Source organism: Ciona robusta, chromosome 14 (genome assembly GCF_009617815.1).
Source record: "Ciona robusta chromosome 14, ASM961781v2".
Lineage (NCBI taxonomy): Eukaryota > Metazoa > Chordata > Ascidiacea > Phlebobranchia > Cionidae > Ciona > Ciona robusta.
Window position 1 is genome coordinate 2,559,285 of NC_143248.1, and position 13,253 is coordinate 2,572,537.

A 13,253-nucleotide genomic window follows, 5' to 3' on the forward strand; every position below is an offset into this window, starting at 1 on the left:
TACCTTGTCCTTTCGTTAAAGTATCTTCAAATTTTCGCTACCGTAATGGCCATGTAAAGTTATTATATTAATATTTATTAAAGCATATATTTATAGTATACTGATGTGTAAGTACAGTTAAATGGCGCCATGCGACTGCATTAATTATAATACGAAGGTTAATCTTAATGTCCACTGGGCTGTTGCACTGAGGGTTAAGTTTTTCTATCAAATTATAAAACAGCGAGCAGAAATAATTTACACCCCGGGCAAATATAACATATAGGAGGGTGGGGAAGATGGGACTTCTTTCACACATGATTTCAACAATCGTGTTCGTGTTTTAAACAAATAACATAGGTCTATGGGAGTCGCGAGGATACGCTTTTATAATTTATTTAATGTTCTTTGCCCCACCCAACTATTCATGCACCACCCACAATTATCACATTTATTAGGAATTGCAATAAACAAGAGCATAAGTACATGTGCAAAGTTAATAAAGGTATAAAAAGCGTTTTAAAAAAAATTAACCTAAAAGCCAATTGCAAAGTGGCCTAAATTATACATTAGAATTTTGCCACGTATGTTCCTTGGTAGGGTTGTTAGCAAGTTTCTCTACGTTCGAAATTCTTTGTTAAGACGATTTGAGAACTTTTGGTCTGCTTTATAATAAGTGGCTTCAACAAGCAAATAGCTGCTGAGATTATAAGACATGCGCCAGCGAACCGGAAAGTCCAATCATAAGACTGAGTCACATCATAAATAGCCCCTGCACAAATATCGTACGCTGTTATTTTCTGGCATGGATGAATGAATGCAACTTTATCCTCGCGTGGCCGCAAATCCACAGTCGTTAAAATCGGGTGTTCTGTTTCATACACCTCGTGCCCGCTTACGAGTTACCATGTATATGTTACTTTTTAGGTGAAATTGTTTTTGATTTTTTTTATGCATGCCTGGCAATTTGGACAACACATTAGTGACCAGCACTGGGTTGGAGCAATTCACCATATTATATAACCTGCTTTTGCTGCTACAAGACATAATGGAAATATAAGTAAATGACCTTCCTAAACAAAACGTATACCGTTCATTACATACAAAACGTCGGTATGATAAAATATACAGTAGGGCGGGGAGAGATGGGACACCGTTTCTTTAAAATTTCTCGTCTCATTTGGTAGTAAACAAAAAACATTCAAAGAATTATAAAACCATATTCTCATGACTTTCATAGACCATTGTTAATTGTTTAAAATACAATTAGCATATTTGGGTATTATGTGTTAAAGGTGTCCCATCTTCCCCCACCCTACTATATACTTTTTTTTCAAGAGAGCAATTTACTTACATTTGATTTCTTTATCTACCGTATTCATTCATTCATTTACTTACCACCAACTGTAGGTCCAAGAAGAATGCCCACCCCTTCAAACATTAGCATCCAACTAAATGCATCAACGTAATTAGATGGACCGAGAATTTTTGCGGCACTGGCTTTGATAAGGCCGTATCCATTAGACAGAAATCCAAAGTAAACAGCAAACACGAAAAGGCCTTCTATACTGGACCAGAACGGACTAAGTATTGTTCCAATTCCGCAAAGAGTCTAATAAATTTGAAGAAATGGTTTTAATTTGATAAAAATAATTAAACTTAATGCCAGTGGCGTAAATAAATGTGAACTGGCGCCGTGGCACAGCAGCAGTTAGTTAGAACGCATATGCCTCTAAACCAGAGGTTATAGGTTCAAGGTTCGGTGCTGCTACCATTATTGGTGTATGTGTTCTTAGGAAAGAAACTTGCTCTAACCCATTGGTCAACAATAGATTGTCTAGGTTGCCAGCCAGATAAAAAAATCCCACCGAAAAAACAGTGACCCATCAAGTTACATAGTGTTAAGCCTATTACACGATCGTTAATTACCTGCACTGTAGTATACGCCCAGAACGGGTGAATTGTAAAGAAATCAGCAGCAAAACCAATTAAAGGCCGACCCACCAGCCCACCGAATCCTATAGCCGGAGAAAGCCATGCCGATGTATTTTCAGAAATACCTTGAGTCCTAAAAACCAGAACTTTTAGTGGCTATTTCTAAAAAGTGTTTGTGCTTTTGTAACTTTTCGTAATAAATAATGTACAAAATATAGTAGTGTGGGGTAAGTTGGTTACGGTTAATATAGTAGGGTATAGGGAAAGATGGGACACCTTTAGAACGTAATATCTAAATACCATGACCTCGTTTCAAACAATTAACAACGGTCTATTGGAGTCGCGAGGATACGGTTTTATATTTCTTTGAATTTTCTTTGTTTACTACCAAATGTGACAGAAAAATAGAAGGATAGGGTGGGCCATCTTCCCCTACCTTACTGTACATAATGTGTTTTACCAATTACCAACTCTAAGAGTTGTGACGATACGTTTATATATTCTGTAAATATTCTTTGTATACCAAATTGCAACGAAAAAAGAGAATGACCACATGATTCATTTTACCCCAACCAACTATATTTTTAAATTTAAGGTGAGCAAATTATAGACATCATCTGACGAGCTTCACGAGCATGTATATAGGCGATTACATATAGAAGGGTGGGGGAAGACGGGACACCTTTAGCTTATAATAACCAAATATGCTGAACGTGTTTTAAACAACTAGCAACGCTCTATAGAAGTCGTGAGGATATGATTTAATAATTCTTTGAATTTTATTAGTGTACTACCGATTGGGACGAGAAAATAGAATGAAAAGGTATCCCATCTTCCCCCACCCTACTATATCATTAACAACACGCGTAATTCGTTTTCTAGCCGAGGTCGCACCCATAATACCTGGCTCGTTCAACAAGATGGACGTATGGGACATACAAGGCAACCCAACTCAAGAAATCTGATGTAATTATAAGCATGAACCTTGGGTCGCACCAAATTTTTACAAAGTCCCAACGACCCTTCTTGTTTGCCGAATCTGAGCACATTTTAAAACGAAAAGCACATTTAAAAAAAAAGTATATGATGACATGCTGTCATGTATAGTACTGTGGGGTAAGACGGGACACATTTAGCATATAATATCTAAGTATCTTAGTCGTGTTTTAAACAATTAACAACGGTCTACGGGAGTCGCGAGGATACAGATTTATAATTCTTTGTTTACTACCAATTGGGATGACAAAATAGAGTGGAATTGTGTCCCATATTCCCCCACCCTACCATACGTGTAGGGTTAAGTAACGAATTATCAGTACATTAAATATGTTGCTAAATAATGCCGTATAAGGTATGTGCATAACAAGTACCGCACTGTATTTAATAAACCAGTAGCAGAAATGTCAAATTTTATAAATCATTACTTTTCCTCTGCGTACGAGTTTGCATTGTAGAAAAAAAATATAACCTGTTATCTCTTGGTCTCCTTTATCACTGATAAGATCGTTGCGTATTTTCTTCTGCAGTTCGCCGGACGTTGAGTCTGATTCTTTCCACATATTAAGAGGATGAGTTTCGACTTCTTTTGGTGAAATGAAGAAGAGACTGGCGAGACATATATGTGTGCATATTCCGCCCGAGAGTAACATGGTACCCTACATGTGAAAACTACTTAGGAAATTAAAAAAAATACTCTTTTTTTAACAATTTAGGTAAGAATGTGGCGTAATTAATATTTATCCAAACTGTTTTACACCCACACAATTAATAGTCTTGCTTCAATTGCCCGATAAAAGTTATTGTGTTTAAATATATATATATGTTTTGTATATGTATATATATATATATATATAATACAATGTTTTGTATGTTTTGTATGTTTTGTATATGTATATATATATATATATATACAATGTTTTGTATATATACAAAACATCTTTAATCTCACATTATTTAGTTTTTCGACCAAAACAATAAAGCACCAGTCATATAGCACCTGCCATGTATAAGCTTCAATAAAAAATTGCTGTAGCATCGACAAAAGGAACATTCCAATGCACAAGCCCCCGCCCATAATTCCTTCAGCTAGCGACCTCTCGCGGTAGAAATACTGATTTACCGCAACTGATGCACTAAAGTTCGCCAGGCCAGCTCCAAAGCCTAAAAGTACATCACAGTATTACAAAAAAACGAATAAAGTTAGGGCGATAATACCATGGTGTTAAACTATATTTGTTCTGGGGGGTTCACTTCCAATTATTCCGGCGCCGTGGTATAGTGGTTAGCGCGCCTGCATGTAACCCAGAGGTAATGGGTTCAAGGCTCGACGCTGCTACCATTGTTGGCGTATGTGTCCTTGGGCAAGACACTTAACGGCAATTGCTCCAACCCAGTGGTCACTAGTGGGTTGTTTAAATTATCAGTCATACATAAAAAATGAAAAAATCCAAGAAAAAAATAATCACCCACAAAGTAACATACATGGTAACTCGTAAGCTGGCACGAGGTGTTAAAACCCGTGTGATAACGACTGTCGTTTTCCGGCCACGCGAGGATAAAGTAAGTTACATTCATTCATTCATTCATATTATAGCAATGTAAGATAAGGTGGGCTACCATTAGCACCTAAACCTGAATTCCCTCATCGTGTTTTAAAAATTAAAAAAGCCTATTTTAAGAGTCACCGGAGTACGGTTATATAATACTGTAAATAGTTTTGTTTACTACCAAAGAAAACAAAATAAAACATGTTTCGTCTTATCCCACATTTCTGTATATAGTACCGTGGGGTAAAATGAAACATCTTAAGCACAAAAATTCAAATACCCTGATCGTGTTTTGGACAATTAACTACGGTCTATATGGGGGTCGTAAGCATATGGTTTTATAACTCTTTAAATGTTTTTTGTTTACTACTAAATTAGATGAGAATATGGAATAGAAATGCGTCTCATTTTACCCTACTATATATATAGAGAGAGATTGCCCAATTAAAATTTTGCATTACCTGAAGAATACAATGTTTACAGATTTGGTATATAATACACACATATTTTCCATACATATATACAGTAGGGTGGGGGAAGATGGGACACCTTTAACACAAAATAACCAAATATCCTGATCGTGTTTTAAACAGTTAACACCGGTCTATGGGAGTCGTGAGGATACGGTTTTATAATTCTTTGAATGTTTTTTGTTTACTACTAAATGGGACGAGTAAATACAGTCAAAAAGTGTCCCATCTTCCTCCACCCTACTATATACTAGGCTATACGATGGAAGACAATGAAGGAATACAAACAAAACTAGATAGGAAACCGTATACGTTTAACCACAGTACGGAGAAATGGCGCTTAAAATCATAATACTACGTTCATATATATATAGATACATCATGTCATTGTACAGTTTGCCCAAGCTAGCATGTGGTTTGCATTGTTAAAAAAGCTTACGTGCGACCGATACACTATGAATAATGCAGTATGCCCAATTCGGGCTTGGTGTATGGCTTTTAGCGTGCATAACGCACGTTTACCTCTACATGGCGGTTATATTGCGGTAAAGGTAACAATGAACAATACCAAATCGCGTGTTAGAGTTTCTTTAATGTTAGAAGGTTAAATTAGACCATTGAAACCAGCTCTTTATTTATAGCGAGCACATACACTGCGCTTAACCAATACAATATAGCTCAGGTTTCGGCCGGGTAGACATTAGCCTGCACGCTACCCGGATGTTTTGTACTATGTATATATATGTATATACAGTAACTTGTATTCTTCAATTTTATAACGTCATAGTGTGTACATGGATACACTTATAATTTTTAAACTGTGAAATACGTCAAATGTTTTATGTTACAATCGATGCGTTTCGGGTTAAACTATCTCGTGGTAAACAGGAATTTAATACGTTTCCGCTCGCCTGAATACAAAGTGCTTCGGTTAAAACTAAACACAACGCCCTAAAAACTAAACCTAACGCCCTACCTGCAACAAGACCAAATGTAAAGCAAAGTGTAAGAACAGATTCAGCGAAGTAGCTAACGGCGATCCCAAACGCCATTATAACACCACCGCAGAAACCAGAAGTCCTTAAGCCGAACTTGTTAACAATAGGTCGAAAGAATGGACCTAAAAGCACAAGTCTTTAATTAACAATTCATTTTAGTTACGTAACACTGATGAATATAACACAACCATACTTAACCTGCAAAACAGCCAATTGTCAATGGTAAACTGCCTGCCATAGACACATAACTGGCTGGTTCATTGAAATAAGTCAGCCAACTTGAGTAAATTACACCAATGGCGTACAATAGCCCCCATGTTAAGCCATTGATCACAGCAGCCATACATAACACTACCCAACGAAACTTGTATTTTTCTCCAAGTAGCATTTTCGTAAATAGACTACACTCTGAAAGATTGAAAAGTATAATAAAATCATTGCTACGACCATGGCCTACTCAATATTGAGTAGGCCATGATATACGGTTTACATATACTTGCTAATATCTTTGTTTTTTGGTCTGAGTAAAACTTGTCATTTCTTTCTGCAAAGCGCACTTTAACTGAAAATGTGCCATAAAGAAATAAATTAACTGAAAAGTAAACATTGTATCTTCAGACTTCACTACAGTGACGAGCACAACATCTTTCGAATTAAATTCTGAATCTAAATGCGGTGTTTGCCTAAAGCTCTAAATCGTAGTAGCATGTCTGATTGGAAATTACTTTGGCTAGGTCCTAGACTATTCTGTAATACCATATAAGGCATATAGTATGTAATACTATTCCAATGGGGAGTTTGTTAATACAATCTACTTTGGTCGAAGCTGTGCTTTTGGTAAACTATCTAGGTGTGTTGTTGACATGTTGTCAGAAAGCCGGTAACGACTAATAACACTTGCTTTGCCAGAAACCGGAAACAATCGGTTTACAGAGCTTCGTTTAGCATGGTCTATAAATACCTGTGTAGGCTCTGGTGTATGTTATGATTATGTAGCTTGAAAGTTAAGAAAGCTATCATTAAGTTAGCCGGAGGCAATGGTTCTTGGACAACATAGGCTAAAGTTAATGGATAAAGTAGGTATTTTAAAATCTTTGGGTATTAATTTCTATTCAAAGCCCACTTACCCAACACTGCATTTCTACAAAATTTCGCTTTGTTGACTAAACTTAAAACTAAAAACAACCGATCAATTTACTACTGCTCTTTACCTTGGTACATTCTAGCATCCTTTAAATGTTTAAATAAAACAAAACTACGACGTTACACAAGCAATTTCTACAATACAATTGCTATACACTCATTGCGTATTGATCAACTGGTGATGCGTAACAACACATCTGGCATGCCCAACGTCACGTCAGGAAACGACGCTTGTGTTCGCCATTACGGAACCCACAGAGCTTGAATCGCCCATACAAATGCATGGTCGGTGTGTGTTTATTCGGTCTTGTAAGCGATACAAAGCTAGAAAACACATCTAGCGGTTGTTTTAACATTTAAAATATAAGTTCTAATATAAATCTTGTTATATAATATTAAATCCAAGAATTAATTTCTAGTAAATCAGTATTTTAACTGGTTTTCAGCGTACAGTGTGGTTTAACTGGGTACTTTACGTTGGCGATTAATACTAGCAGCAATCAGAATAGTTTACATAATAGTATATGATCATACCTACGAATCTACGGAACCATTATATACTACATTTATAATCCAACATGAGTGACTATGAAGCTCGAAACTGCTTAAGTACTAGCAGATAAGGTGTTCGCGGTTTCCGATTTCATAAACGTAGAAAGGGTGGTTTATTATTATTAATTCAAGGAGAAGACCAAAAATAGTAACTCAGTATTGTTATCCTTAATGTCATTTTAATATTAGGAAAATTTTACCAAGATACCCTAAGTTTCGTTGCCGGGTATATAGGTGTTAAGTTTGTGAGCCAAAAAGTAAAGTCACGGCAATTTACATGCAAAAACTGCCGCTAGATACACCAGTATATGTTAACCCTTTATTTGGCACTTTATGATTAAGTTATACAAAAAAATATTTGTTATATTTTTTGGTATATATGTATGTGTAAAGTTTAAAATTTTCTACTTTTTTGTTTCTCACCCCCCTATTTTGGCGGTCACTATTTGTTGCAAAAATGCAACATTGCCAAATTAGGGTGAAAATAAGAATATAAAAACTTGGAAAATTTAAAGTTAATTTATTACAATTTACCCTTGAAACTGTTGCTTACTTAAATTTAAAATCATTTACTATTTAAAACCTTACAGAAACCATTTTTAGTATGTATATTAGTGTATTTGCACACAAGCTAAAAATAACCCAAAAATATAAACAACATCAAACTATAATAACCAAAAAATATATTCAATCACAAAATATAAGCAACCAAAAACTATAAACATCCAAAAAAAGATATACTGGTTAGTATAGTAGGGTGGGGCAAGATGGGACACATTTTCATTCCATCCTCTCGTACCATTTGGTAGTAAACAAAGAACAGTCAAAGAATTATAAACCGTTTTGTATTGTTTAAAAAAACTGTCAGGATATTTTGTGTTAATGGTGTCCCATCTTTCCCCACCCTACTATATAATATATACTTAATTTTTGCAATGAAACTCTTTAAAACAATTGTTACTTGATTTGAGACACAGACACACATGGCATTTACTACAGTATATTTGGGAATAACCCGATTTACATAGTCTGCATCTCCCTCTTTGAGATCGAGGTTCTGGCCAGTGAGAAATTTGGTCAAAACGAAGAATTTCGTTAGGCGTCGGTGTGAAAGGCTTTTTTCCTGGAAGGGTATCATTTTCTAGCTTTCGTTTGTTTGAAGGCCTTCCACGTGTTGGTGTTGAACAGCTGTTTCGGTACAGCAAATTGTCGGATATGTCAACAACAAAGTTTAGGAGGGTCCTTTGTGATTTTTTTGAAATAGACATTTCATTACAATGTTGCTGTACAACAACCAAGCATTAACTTTTGCTATGTCTATGCAGTGCCAGAAAATTTTAATGTACCATCTTCTTGTTTTTACTTCTGTTCGATACAGAGATATGAGCATATCTGCAAGGTCAACACCACCCATGCCTTTGTTGTACATTGTAATTATTTGTGGACATTGGATTGGAACCTTCTCCTTTATTTCTGAACTCCATCGGTCTATGGTGCTCATCGGTTCTATGCCAACAAAGTTTGACCCAATGTGAACTGCATTGTTGTCGTACCATTTCGTTACTATTATGCCGGAGTTGAAATCAGATCTAAAGTCTACTGCACCTCTTCCATTCTTCTTTAGATCTCCATTTGAAAGAAGAGGGCAATTTTGTAAGCGATTCCCACGTATAGTGCCACACGCATTTATTCCTATTTCTTTTAAGTATATAAGGAGATCCAGGGTGGTAAACCAATTGTCAAAAAATAGCTGGTGATTTTGTTTCACAGGAAGATGTTGACATAACTTCACAACAGTTTGTGCTGATTTCTGTAGATGAGTTGCATCATCACTTAGTGCAAGTTGTTTAGAATCTTTTCCTCCATAAATATAAAAATCATACATAAATCCTGAAGAACCAGCTCTGACCATATTCTTAAACCCCCATTTTACTGGCTTCTTTGGATTAAACTGTCGAATTTTGCTGTACTTAGTTTTAGCAGGAATTATTTGTTCATCAACTGAGTGGCTTTGTTCTGGTTGAATTTTGATGCATTCATTCCTGACTGCATCCAAGACTGGTTGTATTTTAAAAAGTTTGTTTGGGTTGTCAGAATCAAAGGTGGAGTTATCAACAAAGTGCAAAAAGCGGCGTAGTTTCTGATATCGCTTCAATGATATAGAATCTGCAATTGGTGGGAATCTCATTTCTTTGGACCAATACATTAAATATGAAGGCAGATGCAAAATGCTCATTTTGATTTGAATTGCAATGAACATACAAATTTCGCTGTAATTGGTGTTGATACTGACACCTATCTTTTGTGTGCTATATAAATTTGTTTGTTCTACTATAGTTCGTATTAAGCTTTCAGGAAAAAATTGCATGAAATAGGTGATCGGTGAATGGATCGAATCTATATTGTCCTTTTGAAGCTGAAAATTACTATCGGTAACAGGAATATTTCTTTTTCTCCACCTATAAACATGTTTTTTCTTATGCTCACTCTCCACTTTATCTGGTACACTGATGTTCATAACTGTATCCTGAAAACTTTCCTGCACAGTATTATCAGTCTCATCCTCACTAGAAGAACCAATGTCTTCGACATCTGACACATCTCCACTTAAAATCAACTGAAGTGCATCATTTACTGTGTATTTATCCTGTACAGTATTTAAATTAGACATTCTAATACCTTAATGTGCCTTATTAATAGTAACATGGTTAAATTTGAGCTGGATGCAACTTAAAACAATTCAACTATCATCTATTCTTCTGTCATTAAACACTACTGAAATTCATTTGAAAATATCTCCCTTATTGGACAATGTTGCGGATTTGCAACAAATTATTTAACTGTTCGTGTATACGTAATTTGACCAACCTAACCCTAAAATAATACTACAAAACAAATATAGGAGTGTTATTTGTTCATAATATAAACTTTAACAGCAAAAAAACTAACGTTAAAACCCTATGGTGTCAATTTCAAAACCCATGATTTTGCATGCAAAAATTCCACCATATTCAGAGGGTTGCTAGGGAAACATGGAAATAATCTAGTTGTTTAGGTTCAGTTTGGTTTGATCACATAGACATAGTAAATACATCAAAACATTTAGAGGGGACAGTTTCACTGTAATTAAAAATATACAGACCGAATTTACAACTGTTGCAAATTCGCAACATTGCCAAATAAAGGGTTAATGTTATGCGTTTTTGTTTGTATTTTTATATTTTAAACATGTTCTTTTATGTTTTTGGTTGGTATACTTGACATTTTCCTTTTTTTACTTTAATAGATTGAGTGTTTAATAAAAGTTGATTATTTATGTGAAGTTTGGTATTGTAATACGATATAACGTTAGTGGAAAGCCATTTTTACGCGCACAAGTGCTTAGTTCTTAAAAATACGCAATATTTAGACCAGCGGTTCCCAACCTTTTTGGTGCCGTGACCCTTTTATAACATTTGCCAAGTTGCGGTGAACCCAAGGATAAAATTAGTTGGGTGGCTTTTGAAAGTTATGTAGGCTAGGCTAGCTATTGTAGGCTACCTATGGTTGATGCCGGGAATTCAATAAAATCGCGACCTCAAGTCCAACTTTTGCTTAAATGCATTTCAGCAATCAGCAATTAAATTTTTATTTTCATGGTAAAGGCGTTTGTGACGTAATGAATTACCTGAAATCAAAAGAGTAAATCCTGTAATTTTTCATGGCCGCTAAACTGCCGTTAAAATATTGCTTTCCGAGCATATTTGCCATTATTAAACGAAATCCTGTAATGAGGCCCAGGGTGTTCTGGTTTGTCTAGTACTCTAGTAAAATCGCGATGCGCTCTGTGGTGAGCTGCTCATTGTTAGGAGTTAACTTTCTAAACTAATGAAATTCAAAACTTCTCAGAAGGCCTCAGGTGACCCCAGGCAAATTGTCAGGCGATCCCAGTTGGGGTCGCGACCCACAGGTTGGGAACCGCTGATTTAGACGAAAAACAGTACTCAGCAATGATAAAATGCTATGCCGTGGGCTCCGTAATGGCTGCGACTATGACGTCACAGACGCGCGACAATGGAAAAAAAACTCATTGTTTTACAATACGTTTCCTAACTTGGTCGACTCTATACTAACTTTGGTCATGCCCGCTTTACAAGACATGAGAGCGCGCGTTCGGTTTAAAATTTTAACCAATGTCAAGCAAAATCTGCTTCGGGGAATTGGCATTTAAATTTAATTACAGCTAACACTGAGATGCCGGGCTATTACACGACCTACTATAAATGGCGTAGGCAAACACCTGAACTGCTCAGTAGGGGGTTTATTGAGGCAAATAATGCCCATTTAAAGCCATTCTATTAAAATATGTAGAACTTTAAAATGAAGTTCACGATCAAAGCAATTAAGGTCTGTTCGAAAGATAACATCGACGCTTTGGTCTGGTTTATGGCCAACTCAATACAATACTGTCTGTTGTGCTTTTATGAATGCCCGTTTTAGACTTTCAATTCATATACACATCTTGATACCCCTTTACTGTCCCGAGAAGTTCTAAATATATCCTTATTATTGATTGGTATTTACCGTTATATAACACGCAGCAATAGGTATAGGTCATTGCTAACGTTATTTAAATTTAAAAATACAAATGTAAAGCCTATTTAATGTATTCAGTATGCTATGATAAATGACATAGTTATAACCTGTCTATACTGAATACATGACTCAATTCTGTGACCTACAACAAGGAAAGTAAACTGTAATGATTTTATGCTTTTCGGTTTCACACACAGTACACCTTAATGATCATTATACCCAAATCAAAACAATGTTGCATGTGGTTTGTATTGAATCTCCTATCTATTTATACGGCAGCTCTGCTTAATCTACATTTATAAAGGAATAATCTTCACAGTTCTAAGTAATATTATTCCACAATATTACCTGTTCTCGGAAGAATTGCCAATTGTTATCAAAAACTTAATTTGCTTGTATGAAAAATAAAGGTACCACCACAATAAGTATAGCCTATAGGCCTATATAAAGATCTACTTGTATGGTCTGACAAAACAAACGTTCCCATTTGACCAAACTGCGCCGGCGCGGATGCGCTCAAAAATGTTTCAATTTGTCAGGAACAACCGTTTATAAAGTCGTTGAGTAGGCTAAGTGAAGACTGGGCACCTTTTGATTCTTTCTCCTCGTTCTATTTGGTAGTAAATAAAAAGCCTTCAAAGAATTATAAAATCGTATCCTCACGACTACTATAGAGTTATGAACCGTTATTTTTGTTAATAATTTAAAACACGATCATGATAATTGGATATTGTGTGCTAAAAGTGTCATTACCCCGCACTTAAAAGCGGCTGGTTGAGCACGGTAGTGGTCATATAGATCTTTTTTCGTCGAACAGTTGTTCTTGGCTTTGTTGTTGCTGATAGGGCGATTTTTGAGCACGGTAGTGGTTGAGCACGGTAGTGGTTGAGCACGGTAGTGGTCATATAGATCCTTTTTCGTCGAACAGTTGTTCTTGGCTTTGTTGTTGTTGTTGCTGATAGGGCGATTTTTTCCGCACTTATCCTAATTCTCAATTTTAGTATTTTTCTTTAATCTCTTGATTGAAATCAAATCGTAATATATATTTATAATTT

The 13,253-nt window shown here is 35.8% G+C and overlaps 1 protein-coding gene across 2 annotated transcripts; it reads right to left on the bottom strand.

The window, feature by feature from the left end:
• Positions 1–54: 54 nt before the first annotated feature.
• LOC149724919 (monocarboxylate transporter 14-like) lies at positions 55–7,909 on the bottom strand. 2 transcript variants are annotated; one of them, XM_089891835.1, is made up of 8 exons: positions 7,056–7,909; positions 5,907–6,050; positions 3,911–4,074; positions 3,383–3,569; positions 2,818–2,953; positions 1,909–2,047; positions 1,378–1,591; positions 55–751 (listed from the first exon to the last, which is right to left on the bottom strand). In XM_089891835.1, the coding sequence occupies exons 2-8, from the start codon at positions 5,980–5,982 to the stop codon at positions 585–587; spliced, it is 1,083 nt and encodes a 360-aa protein (XP_089747961.1). In that variant the 5' UTR covers positions 5,983–6,050; positions 7,056–7,909; the 3' UTR covers positions 55–584. The 2 variants fall into 2 exon arrangements, with proteins under 2 accessions (XP_089747961.1, XP_089747960.1); XM_089891834.1 differs by lacking the exon at positions 7,056–7,909 and adding an exon at positions 6,127–7,042.
• Positions 7,910–13,253: the final 5,344 nt, after the last annotated feature.